Consider the following 23,103-nt stretch of genomic DNA (forward strand, 5'->3'; position numbering starts at 1 on the left):
AACCAACGAGAAGAAGATTTAGCAGAGAATGTAAGAACCTTAATTTTCATTCTAATATTGCAATGAAAAGAGAATGTCATATTTAGAATAGAGCTGTGGTTCAGATGTAGAGAAGCTTAAACTCAGTAATTGAACAAGCTTAAAGTACAGTAACCAAATAACCTAACAAACAGAACTTCATTGGTGGGAATTATCAAGACATCATAACTAGCGAGTTTGACAAACAATTATGATTTATGTAATTCTTCTTGCGAGTAAGGTGGTTGCAGTCACATTATTCCATCCAGGCACTGCAGGCATTGGACTGTATTGCTATCAAGCACTGTAAATAGTAAAACTGTTAATAGTAAATGAGCAAGTGCAAATATATAAACAATTTGTACCATAAATGCGAAACATTTTAAAGAAAATCATATAGACTAATTTAACACATTGAATAGGCATCGTATAACGTCAAACAACTCCAACAGTAGGCTACACTTGGTGGACTAGCATAGAGATAGGCTTTGCTAAACTTTATTTTGGTAAATAATGTCTCATTAATTTACATAAAATTCCCAGTTAATAAGTTTTTTTACTTGTTCTTAGGTGCTTCAACCTTTATGTAACTTAATTTTTATGCAGAGCAATAAATGGGTCTTAAAATATTTTGGATGCTAAGAATTACAAACTCAATGTTTTGTGTGAAAGATGTCAGCTTATCATACTAGCACTACAAATCTTGAGATAGCCAAGCAAGAATGTGATGAAACAATACGACCAAAAGATGAGATTAAAAATGTAACATTGGAAGGTGTAGAGACAATCAAAGATTCGAAAGACAAGCCCAAGGAAGTATACGTCCATAAAGCTTTCCTGGTTGAAAATGTAAGAGCAACGTTGGAGGATTTACGAATTCATGATTTGGAAAATATATGGTTGACAGATGAATCATTCAATGAAAATGTTAAAAGGTTTTATACTGCTTTTCTAAGTGTTTGTTCTGAGGCTCTGAAGCGCTTGAAAGAAAATGAGAACACCGCTCCATGTATTGCTGATTCCGTGTTGATTGCATTTCATGTTGTCTGTCATTTATCAATAAAGTCAGTAAAGGAATTGACTAAGAGGTGTACAGCATCTTGCTGTCATGTAGTTGCAAATAATGAAGATTACTTGAAGTTCATTTGTGTTTTGCTCAATCCTGACAACAGAGGATTTTTGGAATGGTCAAAGCGTAAAGTGTTTACTAAATGGTTTGATTTAAAAAGAAAAATTGTAATAGAATTTCTTGAAGAAAGAAAAAATGGTATGTTATGTCTTAATTAACATTTTATGGTTTTGCTAAGATGCAAGTTTTATTTTGGATCAACGATATCTGTGCTTAATTTAGTCTTGCTCAAACCCTGTTATCTTGATTATAAGCCACCAATCCAGCCCAAAATGAAAGCTACTGTATTGTTTTTTTTAGCTTTAAATTGGGATTCAAGCAAATATTATGGCATTTCATCAACATGCAGATAAACATGGTGGTCCATAGGATTAACCAAGTATTTTGTCATTAGTTATGTTTGTCTTTATTATTGTAACTGTCTCCGCCGCCAGTGTAGCCAAATTGTTTGGCATCCGCTGGCTTTGATCAGTCTTTCAACAAGGTTGATAGGATCTCCATTCTGTTTTGTCCTTTGCGATGTTTTGCAATCGATGGAGATGTGGTATGCTGAGCAGGGATCCCAGGCCAGCTTTTCTGATGTCAGATCTCAGCAGTTGTAATAAGTTGGTACGGTGACATCCGGTTTGGCCTTGGTATTTTTTGCTGCCAATTATCGCAAATTGTTTGTCTGATGTTTGTCTTTACACTTTGCTATTGCTGTATATTTTTCCATTTGCCATTCTGTGTGTTTTTTCACCCTTACAATTAAACCAATTTGTCCACCCCAATAGCTGTATTGGTTAAAGAGGGACTTTGTAAATAAAGAAGCTTCAAGATCAAATGGCACTGGTTTGACTCTCGGGTGTGCGCTTGAGTAATGCATTCTAAGGACTGCTCTCCATTCGATGGAACCTAATGAATAGAATAATTCCCTGGCATCAACACTTCAACTATCGGAAACTTCACCCTGTCAATCGTGGTATCCGGCCTTGCGTCAAAAGCCTCTACAAGCATGCGAAACTACCAAGAATAATCTATCAAGGCTTTGTCAGTCCGAGGATAAAGATTCAAAACCAAAAACCTAACCAAGTGTTGTTTACACTTTCAGAAAACAAGAAAAATGAAGAAAAGATACACTTGTTTGAAAGCTGTTTAGAAATACTTGGGTGCCACAAAAGAAAAGTTCTAAAATATGAGCCGGTCACTTCAGATACAATTTCTCAGCGAGTGTTTTTATTTCCAAAAGTGAGAAGCTTTTTTACACTGCTGTGGCGCTGTATTTGTAGTAGGTATTTTTCTTTTTGCTATTAAAGGTGACTTCGATGCATGGAAGGCTAAACCTTTGCTCATCTTCACAAGTTATAGTTTTAAACATTATGTATATATATGATATAGACATGAATTTAAAAATCATGAACGCTTTTCATCACTTTACTAAAACTAAACGACTTTGATATTTTCCATGCAAAGATAAACATTGGTGTTGTAGTACTAGTGTATGTAGTGGCATAAATATTTATAGAAGATAAAAATTTTGTTTTAGCGTTTTTGAAACTACTATACTTACTTTACTTATAGGGTTATTTCTGTTGATTATAGCAAAGTACCTCAACCAATAACTCCATGAAACTTTGATTTTTTTTTGTCGTGACAAAGCTTATTTTGCAGAATGTGGAAATTCCAGTTGGTAGTGATGGCAACATTTATGAAGGGTAGGTAAATTTAAATGTTTTTCAGATTCGAATTATTTTTAATATGTATTATATAGAATTTTCTTTAAGTACAATATGTTTCACTGGGGTTTGTTTGACTCACTAGCCTGCGCTTGTGGGTTGTGGCGAACCTCAAGCAGCACTGCACATAAAACATCGCTGTTCAATTTTTCGACCTACGAGACATGTGGATCTAATAAGTCCCAACACTGATACAGTGCTCTGGTTGCTTGAATTACTGCCTCATAAGCAAGAAGAAGAAGAATCACATACTTTAAAATTGGTTACTTATCGGTACTTTGTTGAACTGCCTGGCTCGTAAGTCGTAAAAGTCAACATCTGCTTTTTATTTACTAAAATTTTAAAGGTTGATCGACGATCGTTCAGCAGTATTTTTTTATTTTATTTTAGGCTTAATTATATCTCTCGTGCAGATAATTTGGATGATACAATTAGGGAACTGTAGATAAAACTTTTTGCGTTCACTTAAATCATGTTGTGTAGTAGTGTCTTGCTTGGTCTCATCCAAGTATTGATTGAATGTTGTACCGTACTCAAAATTATTTGAGTAAATTTTCTCTTTTCGTCATTTTACAACTCATTACAATGCCCTTGACCTTGTTTGTTATGATTTGTTTCGAAATGTTTTACATAATAGAATACACGGGACAGCAATGAAAATGCAAAACTGGTAATTAGTGACTTGATGTTGTTAACCAGAGGCCGGGATCCTCCAGGGCAAAGGAGTGTGTATATTCCTCCTGGTGATGTGGCGAAAGAAACCTACAGGTTGAGCACTTTTATGAAGTTCCCTTTAGAAGTGCCTGTGAATCCTCGTGATCTCGCTGGCGTTGGTTTTTTTTACACTGGTTACAAAGATAGAGTGAAGTGCTTTTCTTGCGGTTTCTGTGTCGAAAATTGGACGGTTGTTGATGATGTCTCTTCTCCAGCTTGGCATCAATCTACTTGTCCGATGATGCTGCAGGAAGAAAGTGGAAACATTCCTATCGGTAAAAATAATAATTTGCAACATTATCACCCTTGAAACCGTAGTGCATTTTCTTCAAAGTGATAACTTAGCTTAGGTTACACCAGAAGAACGTATCATGTTATTGAACTAAATGCCTAGTGAGTAGTGAACATTCTCGTTCAATTATTAACGTTACCTTTCATTTATATAATTTAAATGTACGAGTCAATAATTTTTTTTTCCTTTCTTGAAGTTGTTGCAACATTCATCTGATAACTGTAAAAATAAGAGTAGAAGCATTAGAGTTCGCATTCATCAGATGAACGTTGGCACAAAATGGCACAACTACTGCTAGAAAGGATAATAATCTTGTTAAACATTCTAACTTTTCTGTATTAATTTTTAATTTATACTATTTTCAAGATAAAAACAAATTATGTAAAGTTTTTAGTTCTGAAAATATTATCAGTGATTGTCAAACAAACGAAAAAAAAATGATACGACCATGCTTTTCATTTGAAACCATGATTTGACGTTTAAATAAACGAATGGCCTATCATCTAATCATTAGTGTTTGCTTTCATAACAGGTGGTGGACTTTTTGCCAAACTAAAACCGAAACCCACTGCATCCCACCAAGTACGAGGAAATGAAAATGTAAGTGAAAAAAACAAAAGGAAGTGTTTTCATTGTTCCTAGTTTGTGCTAACAGAAAGGATTTCTGTTCTGTTGTCAGCACTGTACTGCAATTACGTTTTCAGCGATTAAGCTGTTTTTTCTCATGGTTTGTTGTTTGCTTAAATTAGGCTACATACATTAATAGATCGAACTGCGTCTCGGGCTAGACTTTAGTCAGTTTCATCAACTCTGATTTCTGAAGTTGCTCACATTGTGTTGTTTTGATGAATCACAACCATTTGTCTATTAATGACTTCAGAACAATTGGTCAAACATTGACCACAAAATGGACTCTTTAGGCTTTAAATGACCCTTAAACGTTGCCATAAAAAGCATATTCTACACGAGTGCTTGGGTACGGTAGCACCTCACTGCTTGACCAGAGTGTTATGGTGTCTCGATTATGGAGTCATATAGCTTCTCGGTTGGGAGGAGACTGTAGAATTGATTGTACTATGGAGCAGATGATAGATATTACCGCAATTACAGATCCAGAGAGAGACGACCCCCCCTACCCTAAGCACTAAAAAGTAACTCCATTTACGGTGTGTTTGCAAGGTTAGATTAATGTACACAATCTACACATTATTGTGTTTTGTTGAAATCACCCCCTTATGCAACTTGCTTGATTGCCCCTACTTCCGCTTGAAAATTTGTCCGGAGTTGCGACAACCTTACGGGAACACACTGTTTCCTTCCTTTTACCCTGTTGTTGCCTGCTGAGCATCACTTGTTTTATACTTAATGATTGCGAAATGCTTCACTAGGGTGAGGCATCGGCCTTTCCGCTGGCTTCAACCCCGACTCATGGAAGGGGTACACCTGCTGGGCAGCTGCTATTGCCGTTAAACGGTAAGGGAAGTAAACTTTTGCATGAAATTGATGTTTTGCCATTTTTTCCGAATGTTTGCTTCGTTGTATCTGAACCATGTGATGTAACTTTGAAATACGTATAAAAATCTTTGGAAGTACCGTATATTACTCACGGAATATGAGAAAAAAAGAGTGAAATGCATAATTTCAGTTTCACTGCTAAATTTCACATTAAGTGTAACTGTAAGCCTATGTTGCTTCATGCTTCAAAATAAATGTATTGAAAGCCAAGGATTTATTTGCGTATTGGTATGAATAGGTGGCTCAAGCTCTTCGACTGCTTTGAGACAGACTGCAAAGCCTGTTGTAGCCTTGCCTTCACAAAATCAAACTCCTCCCTTAACCGTAAGTACTTGTAAACGTGTTTGTATTCTGCACATTGCAATGAAGAATGTTGGTCAAATACTCGTCAGTTTGAAATACCATCAGCTACAATCGATCATTCATTTCTTAGTTCATAGTTACACTGCTCAGTTTCCCTTTTAAAACCAAGCTGTTGCCCATTCAAAGCGTGCGTGAACCTGCTTTTATCAAGACCAGGCCATGTCAAGACGTAGATCGTCTGTACTTTACAACGAGAATAAACACTATATGTAATGTGACAAATCACAATCCTCTAAAGGACGTACGTAGATTCGGCGCCCAATTGAGAACATGTTTGCCTCGTGTATGCAAGACATCATTGGTTTGCTTGAAATTGGGCAATTGGCTTCCTTTTTTTATCGCATTCAAATGTTCAGCAGTCAAGCATTCATAGATACAACAAAAATTAAAGTACGTTGTAGCATCGAATATGTGTTGTACTCAGAGAACCACTTTTGCGTCCATGCCGTCTGCGCGTCATGAAATTTTTGTGAAAAGTCTGGATTTACGCAGGGAGTCTGATAGATTGTAAGTATAGCCTATTGAAACACGATTTAAGACCATGATATGCTGTCATGTTGATATAAAAGCTCGTTCTATATTTTATGTTTGGTGAAGTTGATGACCTAACTATCTTGTAACTTTATTTACGTGATGCAAGGTTACGTTTAACAAGATCTTAAATCTAGTCTTTACCTTTAAAGAAATCGACTTTTGATTACTCAAAGATCATATCATAGTCTTTCAAATCTGGTGAGTACCAAAATAGAGCTGTTAACGGGTCATCGTGTCTTTGTTCTGTTCTTTTTAGTGAGTTAGTAAAACCTGATATCAGCTCAAACAAATTCCCTTTTCCAGTTTAGAAACTAGTATTACAAACTGCCATGAACCGTAATATATGAAACTTCGTTCATTCATCTGTGCCATTTGATTTTACTTTAATTTCCTCAGGAAAACATTTGACACGTGGCCTATGGAAGCTGGTACTGTGCAGCCGAATGAGCTGACGCGTTCTGGCTTCTTCTACTTAGGCAACCACGATCGTGTCCAGTGCTTTTCATGTGGCGGGGTTTTGAGAAATTGGAAATATAGTGATGTTGTTGATGAGGAACATCAAAAACACTTTCCAGGTTGCAGGTAAAGGAACGTACAGTTTTGTAACAAATCTAGGCAGATGTTCTTTTTATGTGGCACATCTCGTGAACGTCGCTATTATAATAGGCTATCTGCACTGGAAGCCAAACGCTAGGCCTCATCTTTGCAGCACACAGGTTTGCCATATTGGCAGTTTTAATGCCAACTTTTAGAAATTTGACGTATTTTTAATAGATTCTCAAATTAGAATATGGCACGGTCGCACCATTTTAGGTTATGGTAGTAATCATGCTGTTGACAAAATCAGCACAAAATGCAATATTATGAAAAGCATCATCAAAATTTGGGAAAAGTTGCCTTTTTAAACGTGATCTTTTGTAAATAAGCTACTACGCATTGATATAACTGAGTTTTTTAAACTATATACTTATTATGCTGAAAAAAATGAAAAAAAATGCCAGAAATATATCAAAATGCCAAAGTCAAAATAGCTTGCCAAACGCATTGAAAAACTCTCAAATTTCTCAAAATTAACGTTAAAACCGCCAATATGGCAACCCTGTTTGCTGCCCAGTTGAAGCCTAGCTTTGACTTCCAGTCCAGCTATGCTATTATAGCGACAGCAAAAGGAAGTGAGAAAATATAAATGTTTTTCGCGTCACTATGATTTCTATTCATGGCCATGACGCATAGCCCTGTTTTCTTTGTTGGGCATTAGTGAGTAAGGTCATTTGTATTTACGACAGTTTGCTGACGCCATGGTTCATGCTTGGTTACGTATTTTAAGGTTCATCTCTCTAACTTACTTGAATGTTTAAAAGCGTCACTCACCGTTTAAAACAACAGGCGCAGGCTGCATAAAAACGCAACGCTGGCTGCATTTGGCCCACGAGCCGTACATTAGCCACCCCTTGGGCCTGTAGTACTGTCGAAAGAATATTGACAAAAAGTGTCGGCTGCCTAGCCGAGTGGTGTAAGCCTTGGTGCGGCACTCGAAAGGGCGCCAGTTCGACACCGCTTAGGACCATGCGGCTGTTTTTGGAAGAACGCAGGCATGCCTGAAAGTGGACACGAAGAAGATTTACTTCCTTGCCTTGTTGTCCACTTAATCTAAATCTTCAACCACCGGCCGCAAGATACGACAAAAGTAAAAGTTTTGTGCTATGATGAATTGTATGTTTTTGTAAGATTTATCATTATCACATTCTGCACATCAATCGTACTGGAAAACAATCTTATTGTACAGAATGATGAACAAAACTGAGGGTACCAATGTTCCGTTATCAGCTAATGGAAGCTTCACCACCCAACCATCTCTACGTTCACCAACGGACCTTTCTGAATCGGAGAAGGTAATTGCAGATGTGCCTGAGTCTGCAAAAATGTTTTTTTGAATTGTTTTCCGTTTACACCTTTTTGGATCCGAGAATGTTATTGTGAAAATCACGTTAAATAGCATGGAACGGCAGAGAAGTCAGTAGTTTTGACAGGAGGCGTCCAAGGTGGTGTGGTTGTGGATCTGGGCTAGGATGACTAGGAGCGTTGACCTCTCCAAAGGACCCTGAAGCTTGAAGAAATTATCGTATATTCTTTGGATATACTAGTGCGTGTTTCTTAGAACTGTCTTGATTTAGGGCCCCCGAGGAACTCAGTGATAGGCTATATCGATGCACCGGTGGCAACGTTGTGGCCGGAGGCAGGATGTTCCGGCCTGAGAATTGCAACTCCAGCCGGGGGCCGGAACCTCCGGCCTTTGGTAATATCTACTTTATGTAACCAATGTTCCAACCATGCGGTTATATAGCACTCTTAACAAGCGCTCTAAACAGTGCCCCATGGCAATGTTTAGTGTTCTTTGAAAGGATCCATTCAGGAATAAACTTTTGAGTTAGATTTCAAAGTTGGCAATGTTTTCTATCCAGTGCCAATGTTGCAAATTGCAGCCCGTTGTACTGCTACGTATTTTGTGTTGGTGATGCTAGGTTACGCCTTTTTTGAAAACGAATTCTGACAACTTGATTTTTTATTACTTGGCCGCTACGGGTTGACCAATGTTGCAGGCAGCATGTGCACTGTGCAGCCTATTCTTATATTGCGCAGTAGGCTACCACAATGATACAAATATTAGATTTATTTAAGATCATGAACTTGACCACAGCCACGCACACAGTTTGCACATACACCTCCTGCTCCGGGCCGGAGCCACTATCACTTCAGGCCCGGAGCCGGAGTTGAAAAAAGTGGCCGGAATTTGACCGGAGCCGGAGGTCGTGCCATCACTAGTAGGCTACTGGGCCCAAATCGTCCTTTTAACGGCCCTGACTGAAGTGGTTCATTAAATTTATAAAAGAAAAAGTAAAATTTCAAGTTTTTGACAAAACGCTTGTTAGGCGTTTGTAATTCTGTGTTCGAACTACCTTGCACTGTCTGTGATGCTGACGTACCAAAGTGTAATGTTCGTATGATAGCACACAAAGTGTAATGACAACCCACCAATGACCCAGATGGCAACATCCGTCATTTTTACTGAATGTCGAATTTTGCTGTCGGGAAAACAGCAACCTAGCGTAACGAAGCTCGCAAAGTATGCTTCGATGCAAATTCAGTTTGTCTATGTAGTTTTGTTAAAACTGCTTTTAAATCCCTTCTTGCGTACAAGGTATTTTCTTACTTTTCTATTTATCAGTTTGTTGGTATGCCCTGGGCCCTGCATAGTTTTTAAAGCTTGTAAAATATGTTTCAAAAGCCAACACACCAAATACATTAATAAATGTTTGAGCATAGTCTGTAGTTACATCATTTATTTTTGACATAACTTGGACTGACATGGTATGCGCTGCCGATCTTGTCAGGTGATAGCATATTCTATCATTTACCCAAATAGCAAAAATTACAGATGGCTGCGAACGTTGCATCAACGTAAAAAGGACCAGTTTCGCAAGTCAGGTATGGGACCCTCAACCTCGTTCACGTGGGGTCAGCGCTTATGTCATTTCGTGATTATGTGATGACGAAACGGTTATCAAACAACAGAAGGTTATCGCCGTATAAAAATTTACGGTTTTGCTTGTTGTGGTTTATCACATACCAAAATGTGTCTCAAAAACACGCATATGCTTTTAAAACAAAGATATTTTTAATCTAGTCTAGACAAACAAAGGCTTCTATTTTCACATAGGGTCGAGATTTTTATCTTTAGGTTGCAGCAGTGCCAAACAATTTCTTTCGCTAGCTTATTGTATACTGCATTCTTTTTAAGTGCCATTCAATTCCTGGCCGAACTGTCTATGATAGTTTTCGGTGTTGCACCATCGTGATACATTCAAAATTATGTGATCGTTGTGAAAACAATGCTCTGTCCAATGTCCATGTTTTATAACAACTTTAACAATGCTGGATATTTCTATAGTGCCAAATGTAAGGTAAAAACCTTGCTTTTGGTTCTGTAGCCTACTTGGTGATATGAACTTATAATTCATCAGCTGGTTGGGTATTGCGACCACCATAGAGTGTTTTGTACAAGCGGTTGTACAATAGCAACTGATGTTGAGAATATAAAGCTTCGGCAAACCTATGATGTGGTTACACACATTCTCAACAAAGGTTGAAGTACTTTTGGCAGCTTAAATTCCCTTCCGCTTGGTCGACCAAGTTGAGCTTGTGAAAAAACGAATATTAGAAACATTCCTACCATATCTTTCTGTTGCAATGTTGCATGTCCATTGTCCAGTTACACATTGCACTTGCAGAAATGTTACAACAATTGACACCAACACGACCGATAAATAGTTTGCATTGTCGTTATGTTCGACAGCCGAGCGAAGTTAGAATTGACAGCGATAGACGCCGGTGTTCCTGTCATTGTGCTGGCCTCAGCAGTACATCACACCTCAGCACTGCACCGTAAATCTTATTTTTATGTCTATTCGTGAGTTGATACACAAGCTTCATTCTCAATGACATCGGTTTCACATTTGTTATTGCTTCCTTTTATTCAAATCCACAGAGAAATTTGGAAGCCATGTTTCCTTGCCTTTACCCTGCAAATCCGCACCTGGGGAATGAGCAAGTCAGGTTGGAAACGTTTGACCATCGGTGGCCACGAAGCAGAGTGAACGCAACTCCAAGACAAATATCAAAAGCTGGTTTCTTCTTTCTTGGTGAAAGAGACAAAGTCAAGTGCTGGTATTGTAATGGAGGCTTGCAAAACTGGGATCCGAATGACGAACCTTGGACTGAGCACGCAAAGTGGTTTCCAAGGTATCTTTAATGCATTTTGCAATTCAAATACTGCTTGCTAATACGTAAAATATGAATTGAAAACCGATCTTTATGAAATCTGTTGTTCTATTCCTTTGGTACGTAATTTTGTGGTTGTGATGCAAAGTTTAGATCATAATATTTTGTTTGAGACCGTTGAAGCCTGTCACACAATGGCCAAAAGGACCAGCAGTGGTCCTTGTGTTTTCTTATTCACTGCGTTGGTACAATACGATGACACCTACGCACACAATACGATGCTTTGGTTGAGTTGACTCAGATTGTTTGTGCGCAATTTCCTGTATGAGGCAGTACGCTTTTACACCATTCGAAAGTTATATATATATATGAACAATACAATAACTACACCTACACTTTCGCAGTTACTCTCTTTCTAACGCCTTGCTTTGAATATTTTGTGTAGGTAAACTAGTTCCTTATGATAACGCTGTGTCACCTTTTGTCTCCTGCATATCCAAACAGGCCTTATTTCACCAACTCGCTGTGTGCATTGACTTTGTTTTTCTTATTCAGCTGTGAATTTTTAATTCAACAAAGAGGACCCGAGTTTGTTCATCGTATAGTCGCCCTGTTCCCAACTCTCCGTCGCCCCGTTTTAAGGGGTCCCCACGATGTATCTCCACATTTTTCACAAACTCAAGTGCTACGAACTCACCAACAACGGCCCTCTTCCCCACCGCCCCCAATGATTGATCCCAAAGTAAGTTTTACTTGCTTGGTTGAAGCCCAAGAGCGAATGCTCTCGTGTCTGCATTTTTTGCGTCTTTAACAACTTTGTTTGTTGTAAACTTTGCAAAATCTTTGCTGGTGCATTAACTATCGTTAACTGGGTTTGTATTACAAGCTACGCAGCAAATTTGTTTATACTGAAAGTTCTTTTGGGTTTTACAGTCGTGTGAACTTTTGTTTTCTTTGTAAACATCGTTTTGCTTAATTTAACCCTTCACGTTTCTTTAGGTAGAATTACAGCGAAAGAAAAAGGAACTAGGGAAAGCCATTGAACACCCAATAACCAAATTAGCCTTGGAAATGGGATTTACTCGAAAATCCGTCAGAAAAGTATTGAAAATGTATGCGAATTTTTCTTATTTTAAAGTATGATTAAAGGATTTACTCTTTTCCTCCACTCCCGTATAAAAGTATCGTTCTAAGTTTCATATTTACTTTCATTCAAACACAAAAGCGAGAAGTACGAAACTCGGACACGTTTGCGTTAATTTTTGTATTTTAAATAATGTCAAGGTCTTTGTAGTTGATCAAAAGTGAGAAAAACTAACTGGTAAAGGTGATCAGGTACTATGACACGTCCTCAAATGGGCGATCAACCTAACACAGAAAGCAATCATTAAGAAAATAAATCAATAGTTTTTTTTCAAGTCTAAACCTTAAACCATTTGACCAGGTTAACACTCACAATAGTATTTCAAAAATTTTCTTAGTATAATTTATGTTGTGGAACTGGTCAAATGGTTTAAGGTTTAGAAAAAAAACTATTGATTTATTGTCTTTGTAGTTGCATAGTTTTATGTGTTTTTCTTACCTTATCTAAAGTGGCATGCGAACATTTTATGATATTTTAGTAAAGACTTGATTGTCTGAAAGCGTGAGAAATTAAGGAAAATTGTTTTGACCGGGTTTCCCCTGTCCAAATTATATAGTATATTCGTTTAGTTAATTTCTATGTGTTTTTGTAGGAGATTTGAGGAAGGCAATGACATGTACAATAATTTGCCCGATCTTGTTGATGACTTGACCATTCACGATAACATGGCAGAGAGTTCAGACGAGGAAAGCGAAACTCTTCAGACTGAAACAAGTACAGCTACATTTACATGTCATCAATTAACCTTTTTAGGCTCGTCATCATAAAAATACTTATTTTAATATACTTATGTCATTGCATCATATTTCTAATCACATTGCTGTACTTTTCTCATATTCAATAATACCTGCAGAGAAATCATATACTTGCCACTGGAAAGCACATTGGCTTTAATTGAGGTTTAAACTAAACGCGTTTTTATTATTGCCTGAATTCACCTACATGCTACTTTTAAGTTACTACACGTGTGTGTAGTATCACTGCGAGGACGATTGCCCTAATACTTACAAAGACGCCATATCCAATACATCCCCCGATCACAGTTATGTTATGCCTTGAGGTACATACTGTATTTGCAACCTCGTGATTTTTTTGTTTTTTCAGATAATACTGTTGCTTTTTCCCGGACCGGATCTGAAACGCCCACGCTTCAATTGCCTGGTGGTAGGACATTATTTTCTGTTGTTGTTGTTGTCAAAATACGATCGCAGCTTAGTTTAAGCAGATCTTATTTTGGACGCACTGTATAACTTGGAGCTGCAGACCAAACACTGCGCATACGTCTCATGTGAATGTATACTATGCATTTCAACGTATATGTAATTTTACAGCTGAAGAGATCAGAGGTGTTGCTGCAGCAGCTACGCCAATGCACGTGGACGTATCATTGTCAGAAGGTACTTACGACTATCCGTATCTATCTGGTACTAAACGTAATTGGGACCTTTTTTGAACAAAGCAAGCTATCTCTAAAAAGTTTTTTTCGATGAAAAGTTGGATGTTTGATCTATGAGGAAGGACACCTTAGCTATCACAGTGAAAAAATGAAGACATTTACAAAAAATTTCCGGCCCTCTGAACAAGTATCTGGGTACCTAAAGCGATCCCGGTCCCTGGTCTATAAGTAGCCTACTCACGGAACCACCCATGTCAATGTCAATGGCTACGATATACATTGAGTGTGACTATGCGCTCAACATTATGTAATTGGTAACGAAACTTAAAAATAAAAAAGTAAGCATAAAAAGTGAGATATGTGTCTAATATCGCTGTTTTTTAAATCGCTAACCTTGCGAAAATTGTTCAAACTTCCTTACAAATCAGTCCTTTTTGCATTTATTTAATGTTAGCAAAATAATTGATTTGCTGGCTAGTTTACGAGAGCTTGCAATATGTGTCTGCCAACACGGTAGCACTGTTTCTCTCACGAATTACAGCGTCACAGTTTTAGTAAACCGCTGTGGATACGTCATTCACTGTTGTTCAATGAGATACCTTTAGCCAGAAGCTAAAGTTATTTCTTGAACTGGATAAAGTTTTACCTAAAATTTTTACATTTTGCTTTGACAACAAGACGAAAAAATCTTTATAATCTGTAGAGATTATTATAAAGTTAGGTAGCGTCATAAAAGAAGGGTTTTAAAATCCCAGCTTTTGTAGTAAAATTGTGATTCACTTAAGAACAGCAGCAATAACATGCAGTTGGTTTTTTTTTTTCAACAATATGTAGCTTTTCTTCAAACATACAAACTGTTCACAACCCGACACGTGGCAAGTTGAAGTCACATATCCATACTTGCGTGACGAAAGTTTACTCTGAAACGTCATCAAAGTCTTGTTGATCTGATGTCACGATTATGAGTGGACAAAGCTTGCTCCAGGGTTGCGGAGTTGGAACAAAATGCAGCCCACCCAATTTCTCAACTTATCAGCATCCTAATTCCGCAACGAACATTCATCTGGAAATATAAAAATTATTTTGAGCTCACTATCACGATATCTGAATTAAGGTATGAAGTCGGGCAAAAAAACAGGGAACCAAAAAAAAAATTAACAGCAAATTCATGGCATGCCTAAATTTTGGTTCCACAGTCTGTGTTTACGTTCCACAACTAAACCTATTCAAAAACTCACAAAAATTATAACATGCTTTTTACGTACTGTTTTTTGCTGTTTAGGTATGCCACCCAGCATGGTTGCCAAAATCCAAGAGTTGCAAGATGAAAGAAAATGCAAGATTTGCTTGGATAAGAAGGCGGATGTTGTTTTCATTCCTTGCGGGCATTTATGCAGCTGCACCTCATGCGCAGCATCACTCAGAAAATGTCCCATCTGTCGTGAGAAGATTACAAAGCAAATGCGCACTTACATATCTTAAATCCACTCATAAACTTCTTGTTCCCACAAGTCAGCGTTATTCAACCTCTCTTCTGCCACGAAACACTTGATAGAAAGTGTTTTATCTTAAAAGGCTTCCTGATCAAGTCCACGTTTGGAAAAAGTCTTGCAAAACACCTGATAAAGCTCAGAGAAAATTAAGTTGTGTTGCGGCCTAACAATAAATTGAATCACACTTAGTTGAATTTCTACTTCTGCAATATGATATCTTGTCATGATATCTAGCTTTTGCTGTGAAGTGTAAATTGTGACCTACTACAGTAGTCTTCTATATGGCAAAGACAAACCTTACACACGATTATTGCACTTAAGCCAGCAAATGCGCAGATCTCTTCAGTATTGTATTATGATGCAGTAGAGCCTCATGCTTATGACAATGCCGCATCATATGTGAATCACGACTTCTTTGGGGAACACCTGGTGATCTTCCACTGAACTATGATTCTCCTCGGAACACAGTTTGAAAAATCATTTTTCTTAAGTTATTACTGTTTGATCTCTACCAGCAGAATGTTCTCTTTTTCTTCTTGATCAGTGCCACTGCCACTGCCCAAGGGTGGTAAAAGGCAGAGCCCCTCGACCCTTGGAGTGGCGAAGAAGGTTCAAACGAAGAAGAAGAAGTAGAATCTTGATGGGAACCTTTACAGTAATGCATGAAAGCAAGTTTTGAAGAACATGCCTTTCTATATCGCATTTTACATAGTTGCACTCGTGCTAGAAACAGATTTACCCAAATCAAGAAGGGTGGAAAACTGGAAATATGGAAAGTTCTTGGAAGTTTTTCTTCTAGCAGAACTTTACAAAGTTGAAACAAACAACTCATTTGCAAGCAGAAAGCGTCTCTTCTCAGTTACTTGTATGTGTGGGTTTGTCTTCCTACCGGCTGTCACTATTAGATGTTTTTTTGCCCATGTCAAGAGTCCAATTAAAATTGCATCACTTGTCACTTGAAAGTTTTTTTATTACGATTATTTTTGTCCTTCCACTGCTGGAAATACTCTGGCCTGGGGTCGACAATGCTTGCGCACAACAGAACAACGCTTTAAGCGTTGTGTGCAAAAAATATTAATTGTTAGCTACTGTGTAGTGTGTTTTAATGTTTATACAATATACAGTCGCACCAAGTTATATAGTTGTTTATACAGTAGCTTGTATTGTTTATATCGTAAGGTAAATATTGTAGCCTACTAAGTTCTACTGTTAAACTTTTAAATCTTAATTTTATGTTTTGATTTCTTATGCTGTATTTTGTATTAAAGCAAATTTTGTGTTTGATTTAACTGTAAACCATATCATTTTAACCGTGATGAGTTGACCACGGTATCTATTGCTATAGTGACTGCGTTGTCTGGATAAATATAGCCTACTTGCTTTGTTTGAAGTATTCGAAACAAAAATATTTCAAGATATTTAGTTTTAGCGCCAATTCTTGTTTCGTTTTACTTTGAAAAAAAAGCAATTTCATTTCTTTGTGAAATTGTTTGTACCAAAAACATAAATAGCTTTGTACTGATGTGAAACATCGCCCGTGGTTTCAGAGCTAAGAGTTGATTTTAACAATCTGTGAGAACATTTTTGCACTTGCAATCGTTGCGATTGAAGCTACCTTTAGGTATGTTTAATTATTTTGGATACGTCCTCGATTTTTCTATTTGTTAGAATAAATATCTTTACACATATTTATTTGTATTGATTAGTTGCCTTGAAAATAATATGCAAGTTTGATAAAGATTTTGTTTTTAAAAGCTTGGTCCATGTTTATTGATTTGCACTGTAGTTTTAATTGCTTGCCTTGGTAATGCTTATCCAGCTGAGAAAATAATCTTTTTTATATCCATTCAACATCTTTACACGTACACAACCACAAAATTATTGCGTAACTTTCACCCAGTGCTTTTTACTGGTCCTATAGGCTACACTACAGTAAAGTCTAAATCCACTGTATCGGAAATCTAAAACTTGCATATGTTTTTGATTAGAATCGATTGCTAAAACTAAGCTAAATTTTACTGTACGTTACAGTGTCAGAGGTAGATGTAGTCTATCGAGACAAATATGCAATTTAAGGAAAGTTCTATTGCACAAATTTTTGATTTAGTTATGATCATAGTGAAATCTTTTTTTATGCCTGACATAATGTATGATATGCTGTCATCGCGTTGAGATGCTTTCTATTTTTCGCACTTGTTTAGCTTTATTGTAGAAGCTTTAAACTATTTGTCAACTTTTATATGCATAACGGTATACAAATCAACTCCTTCTCATTCGAGTCAGTTTAATCGGATTTTGCTTGAAATCGATTTTGCTCAAAGCGGCTCAACATATAGAACCACAAAAGTAAAGTTGTTAAATATTGCTTTGTTTAGGGAGTGAGCGATTCAAACAAATCACAAAAACACAAGAAAATTTATGATAGCCTACATGAAACTAAAGAATGAAACTTTGCACCATTCATTGCGCCACTGGTCAGCGCAAAAGCAGAATCGAAATAAATCTGATGTAGTAGAGTCTCATTATGATAATCATGGTAAAATTGATAGCCTTTTTAGGTACCGTGACCAACTTTTTTTTTTTTTAGTAGGTGTGTTGTTAAAGCAATAATTTAACGTTTCAACTCTTGCTCACCTTTCTCGTATCGATAACTAAACATGATTAAACTAATTCGGGTAAAAATATAATGTAACTTGCAAGGCTCAGGGTCGTAGCCAAACGAACCCCTCCTAAATTTTGATACGCCTTCTCCATTTTGACAAGCGTGTTTTCAGTTGATGTTTATCTTGTTTTTACTGCTCTTATGAATTGATAGGTCCTCCCATGGCCACCTAAAGATACGGCCTGATTTGTCACATTTTGCAGAAATTTCGAGGTTTTTCTAACTTTGGGCGAATGTTTAAATAAATTTTTCTAAAAATTAGATTTTTACGCGTTCTTTTCTCTTTTCCCCAGATGACACAATAGGTTTTAACATCCTCACATGTTGAAAAACAAAGAAAACTTGATTTCGAAGATTTTAGTCAGACTGTTAATTTTTCAATAACAGTCTGATTTATCGTTTTTCAACTTACTTTTTTTCATTTGCTGCTGCTTCCCTAAGGCAACAAAAAAGTTTTATGTCATTAGATAACAGCAAAAAGTAAAAACATCTCAAAAAATATCAGTCAAGCACTAGCAGTAGCTGTAATCAAAATCTGCAAAATGTGACAAATCAGGCCGGATCTCCAGGTGGCCATGGTCCTCCTAACAGCAATTTAACTACGGCTCTGGCGAGACATATAGCCTAGCCGTTCATATCGAACCTATTGTTGTAAGCGTGCAACTGTCAGGAGATGTTTTTTGCATAGCAACTTATTTTTACGAGATTTTATCCTTCAATTCAATAGATATTGCATAATTAAATTTTGAATTTTTGTACCCTGTTTAAATATGAAAGCACCTGTTTTATTACTACATAACTTATATTCAGGCCTAGTTTAATAAATGCTGGTGTTGAAGCGTAAATATTTAGCAGAATTTAGTCTTCTAATCTGATTGTATTACCCGGTAGCCACTTTAACAAGTCGAAATTCTGCCACTAAACTTGACTAGAATGAAACCGCCAACCAATCATAAGCTACGGTTTAAGTGACGTAAAAAATGGCAAAAAGAAGATGATAGAAAGCAAATTAAGTGACGGATTTTTTGTCAGCTGGTTGGCTTAGGGGTCAGGGTTAGGGCTAGAAAGTAGTCATTTCATTGACGCGGGTTCGATTCCCACCACTGCTATTGCTCTTTTTCTTTAATTACCAAATAAAGTTCAAAACAAGCATTAACTCTCTGGCTGAGTGCTAGAAGGGTCACAATTGGACGGTAGCCTCTTATAACATGTTCTGATTGGTTGGCGGTTGCATTGTAAGCTTAGTCATTCGCAGTGGCAGAATTTCGACTTGTTTGTAGCTACCGTATTACCCACCTTTGTTATTGAGATTTATCCTGTAATCTCTACCATTGTTTTTGTTGTTGACGCCTGTTACACAAGCATAGGCTACACTGTAGTTCACTAATCAGAAATAAATCAAGCTATGATGGCACTAATAATGTTTTTGATGGAGTTGGATGTAGGCTATTTCAATACTCGTATCGCTCCTAATCGTTCGACTCGACAACTGACGAAGAACACAACCAGCTACGAGAATTGGCGCATAGCTTGAAGGTGTTAAAATGTTTCCTACATAGGCAGGGCCGGATTAAGGGTACTGTAGGCCTAAGGCTGTTTACTAGAGAAGAACCTAATTTTGCAAACCAAGCTACAAAAAGAAATAAAAATGAATACATGAAAAACTGAAATTATTTGCTGCAAAGTAACATGAACATAACAGAAAAATGGCAAATGATGGCGCATAATTGGTTTTGGAAACAAATACAATTCAATTTATTTTTCATTGCTGGCGCGAACATGTAGAGAACAATAAAGTAAACACACGAATTTTACACCAACAAAAGGAAAAGATGACAAAACCAAAAGGTTTAAAATATGTAGCTAACTGCTCTAGGCTGCTGCTGAGTCAGAGTCTGCCTCTGGTTTAAAATATGTATCAATAAAACAGTGTTTGAAAAACATAATCTTAAAAATGCACAGCCACCAAACCTAGAAAAGAAAGCGAAAAAAGAAAACTTTTATTTTCTCGATTGTAAAATAGACCTACAATTAACACTTGCAAGAACAACAAGGGCGATTTAACACAAAAGAAATTCAAAAAGTGACAAGTTTCCCGAAGTTTTTACTTTGAGAGTCTCGCATTCAAAAACTTGGTTGTGATGTCATAAAAGACTCAGAAAAATTGCAGGAAACCGGCTCATAAAAGACTCAGAAAAGTAATAAGACCATGCGGATTCAGAAAAAAGTAAATAAAAATAGAGATTATAATTAAATATAATAAGATACAGATACTACTTCTGTTCAAATAAACTATGTTCAATTTCACTTTCCAAAAGTTACAAGTGAAATAATTTTATAGCGATTTAAAATTTAAATGCAGTTATATTTTCACCAAAAAGGTACCGGTAATGATTAAAAATGCAAAAAAATTGTAGTCAAAAGTTGAGTAACCCTGAGCTATAGCCTAGCTAAATTTAAATTATTTTTCTGCATAGCCTACGGTACTTCTTAATGTAGATATTAACGATCTGTTTTAGGCTAATGCTGCGAGTTATAGCTGCAGTAATAGCGAATTGCATTTCTATGTGCAGCTGCACTACACGTAGCCCATAACCAAACAGCCCGAAACAATGGGATTAACATCTCTCATTTATACTGTCCACGATTATTTGCTGAGTAGGCAATAATCTGCTTGAAGCAGGGTTTGCTTTTGCACACTTTTAATGCAGCAAGAAAACCGCGCGCTCTTTATTATGGTCTGCTAGGAACAATGCGCGTAATCAAACAAAACTCTGCAAACAAGAAAACGCCTTATTGTATGCAGTTGAGATTGGATTGATGCGAGTATAATTTGGGCCCGGTACCAATGAGATTATCGAGACACCTCTAAGAAACACGCATTATATCCAAATACACTGTGGTTTCGTCAACTCTTTGGGCCGCTTAGAAAAATTATGGAGCTCTAAAATCATCCCGGTCTGTAAATAAGTTATATATCCGTATCCTCGTAAATGCTACTGGTTTTATGTAAATAAGCTCAAACTTATACTGTAGCCTATTAGTAAGTTATTCTATCTCACTCTTTGCATATATCAAAATTCAAAACTGCTTCTTCTTGCAACACTAAAGTAGCCTATTGGCAAAATATCGGTATCGGCCCAAAAAGTGATATCGGTGAAAATATTGGTATCGGTACATCTCGTCAACTAGGTTGTTATGATGTCACAAAGATGTTTACGGGTAGTAAAACTTGACCAGAACAATGAGTTTTTATGACATAACTCTGTCGTACCTTCTGGAAGTTACTGATCAAAACAAACCTGCTATAAATAGTGGCGTAGGCTAATTGAGATTATTAATGAAATGATTATTAATAATTGAAAGTTGAATTGAAGTTATTGAATACGAGTAGATGAGAGTTGGTGCTATTAGAAGTGAAGATCGAGATTAGAGTTGTATGAGCTGTGAGTGAAGTAGCCTACTTTAAAGTCGAATATTAGAGTTACAGGTGTTGGAAGCTATTGCTTTTCACAGTTACTTTGATTATTAAGTGAATAAAAAAATAACAGTTAACCTCTCAAGTACATGTAGCTCCACACAGAGTGAAATTTACATGCCTTTTGACTCTTTTTTATTTCTTTAAAAGTATTATTGACTCAAAAAGAATGTCTAAAAAGACATTACGAAAAGTAACTACGGACAAAGGCCAGTGTTTCGATCTTCCGATCTCTTCAGCGTAGTAAAGTGAAAGTAGAAAGTTGTCTTGAAGCGTTGGTTGAGATGATGATTTGAAACTTGAGTGATTGTTGTGAGACAATGAGACTGGATTTAAGTTTTAACTTTGAACCTCAGCGAAACGTAGTTTTACAGCCTATTAGAAGGTGTGATTTTTTTAAGAGAATTTGTGCTTAGAAATGGCAGGAATTTGTTAAAAATAAAAACTAGAAAAAAAGACAAGAATTCGCAACTGAGCTAGGACAAAACAATCATCTGAGATGGATCTAAAATACAAGAAATTAGATTCTAGCGGCACATATAAGTATTAAAATTCAAAGAAAATGGAATTTTCTTTGAACTTTGATTATTGGAAGTGCTGGGCCATTCGTTAATAGTCCAGTCGTTGAAAGGTTTTACCTGTGACTTAATTGGTGTAAAGCTGAAATTTTGTACATTGGTTCTTTTCATTGTGTACAATGACCAAAAAAAAATCCCCGTGAAAATTTTTTGGTGAAAAAAAGTTATCCGCTTTTTTCGAAATTCCGCCATTTTTTTCAAAATGGCGGATGTCCAAATACTGAATTATTCAATTTTTGTGAAATTATTGTTAGTGTTGGTGCTCATTTAAAAGTAAATTTCATACTGCAAGTATTTCACATTTGCAAAGTTGTGGTCCGCCGTGATTGCCGGAGGAAGTTTACGGATACACGGAAAAAGAGTTCAGGGAAAATGCCTGCAAAGAAATTACGCTCTGTGACAAGGAAATTCAAGCTTCTGAAGCCTCCAGTATACTGCGTCAAAAGGGTGCTGATGGGATTAATGCTGCCAATACTAATAGAAGGGACAACACTGTTGCGACAGCTGGTCGAAAAGTACACATAGACTGTCGTAAACATTATAGGCCTACTAAGCCAATCGATGTACAGCTTAAGAAGAACAGAGAGGAAAGTGGGTCCTGCGTCACGAGGAAACGAAGTGTTCGAATTCTTGATGGCAATTTTCACAGTAAGACTCGTTGTTTGTTTTGTGGGACTCGAGTTCTCACGGATAGACCTGGCTTTAGTTTTGTTAAAACAGATGTTTTTGCAAGGAGTATATTAGAGTGTTGTGAGAGACGTTCTGACGATTGGTCATGCGCCGTGAAAGGTCGTATTGAATACTACGGTAGCGATTTGCATGCTGCAGACTGTTTATACCATCATTTTTGTAGTGTTACTTTTATATATGGATTTAACGTACCCTTGCAATGCGGCGGAGTACCAGAGGCAAAATGTCGAAAATTTGGGCGACCGAAGGATGAGGAACAGGACCAGGCATCTCTAAAGATGTGTTCTCATGTTGAACAGAATGATGAAGAACAGTTAACGATATCAGACCTCAGATCTAAAATGAAGGAGTTTTTAGCAAATGATGATTGCCTTCCTTATGGATCAAAATATCTGAAGACCCAATTATAGAAATAGTGTTGAATCTATTTATGTAAATGAAGGTCAGGGCCTTCATTGCATTGTCACTATGAGAGAGAAGACATCCGAAATCTTCCGATCTCATTTCCTAAAAACAAGGCATGAGGATGATGAAGAGTCACAAAGGAGAGAAATAATTAAAACTGCGGCAAAGCTCATTAAAAATGGTGTTCCATCTGTTAAT

The 23,103-nt window shown here is 36.9% G+C and overlaps 1 protein-coding gene across 1 annotated transcript; it reads left to right on the plus strand.

The window, feature by feature from the left end:
* Positions 1-592: 592 nt before the first annotated feature.
* LOC145766996 (E3 ubiquitin-protein ligase XIAP-like) lies at positions 593-19,163 on the plus strand. The gene is made up of 17 exons (XM_082578721.1): positions 593-1,285; positions 2,238-2,374; positions 2,798-2,841; positions 3,562-3,851; positions 4,401-4,468; positions 5,257-5,341; positions 5,622-5,707; positions 6,171-6,253; positions 6,677-6,862; positions 8,067-8,172; positions 10,827-11,080; positions 11,615-11,801; positions 12,059-12,171; positions 12,796-12,917; positions 13,308-13,367; positions 13,535-13,600; positions 14,882-19,163. The coding sequence occupies exons 1-17, from the start codon at positions 691-693 to the stop codon at positions 15,079-15,081; spliced, it is 2,682 nt and encodes an 893-aa protein (XP_082434847.1). The 5' UTR covers positions 593-690; the 3' UTR covers positions 15,082-19,163.
* Positions 19,164-23,103: the final 3,940 nt, after the last annotated feature.

This window comes from Aplidium turbinatum, chromosome 3, assembly GCF_918807975.1.
Source record: "Aplidium turbinatum chromosome 3, kaAplTurb1.1, whole genome shotgun sequence".
Lineage (NCBI taxonomy): Eukaryota > Metazoa > Chordata > Ascidiacea > Aplousobranchia > Polyclinidae > Aplidium > Aplidium turbinatum.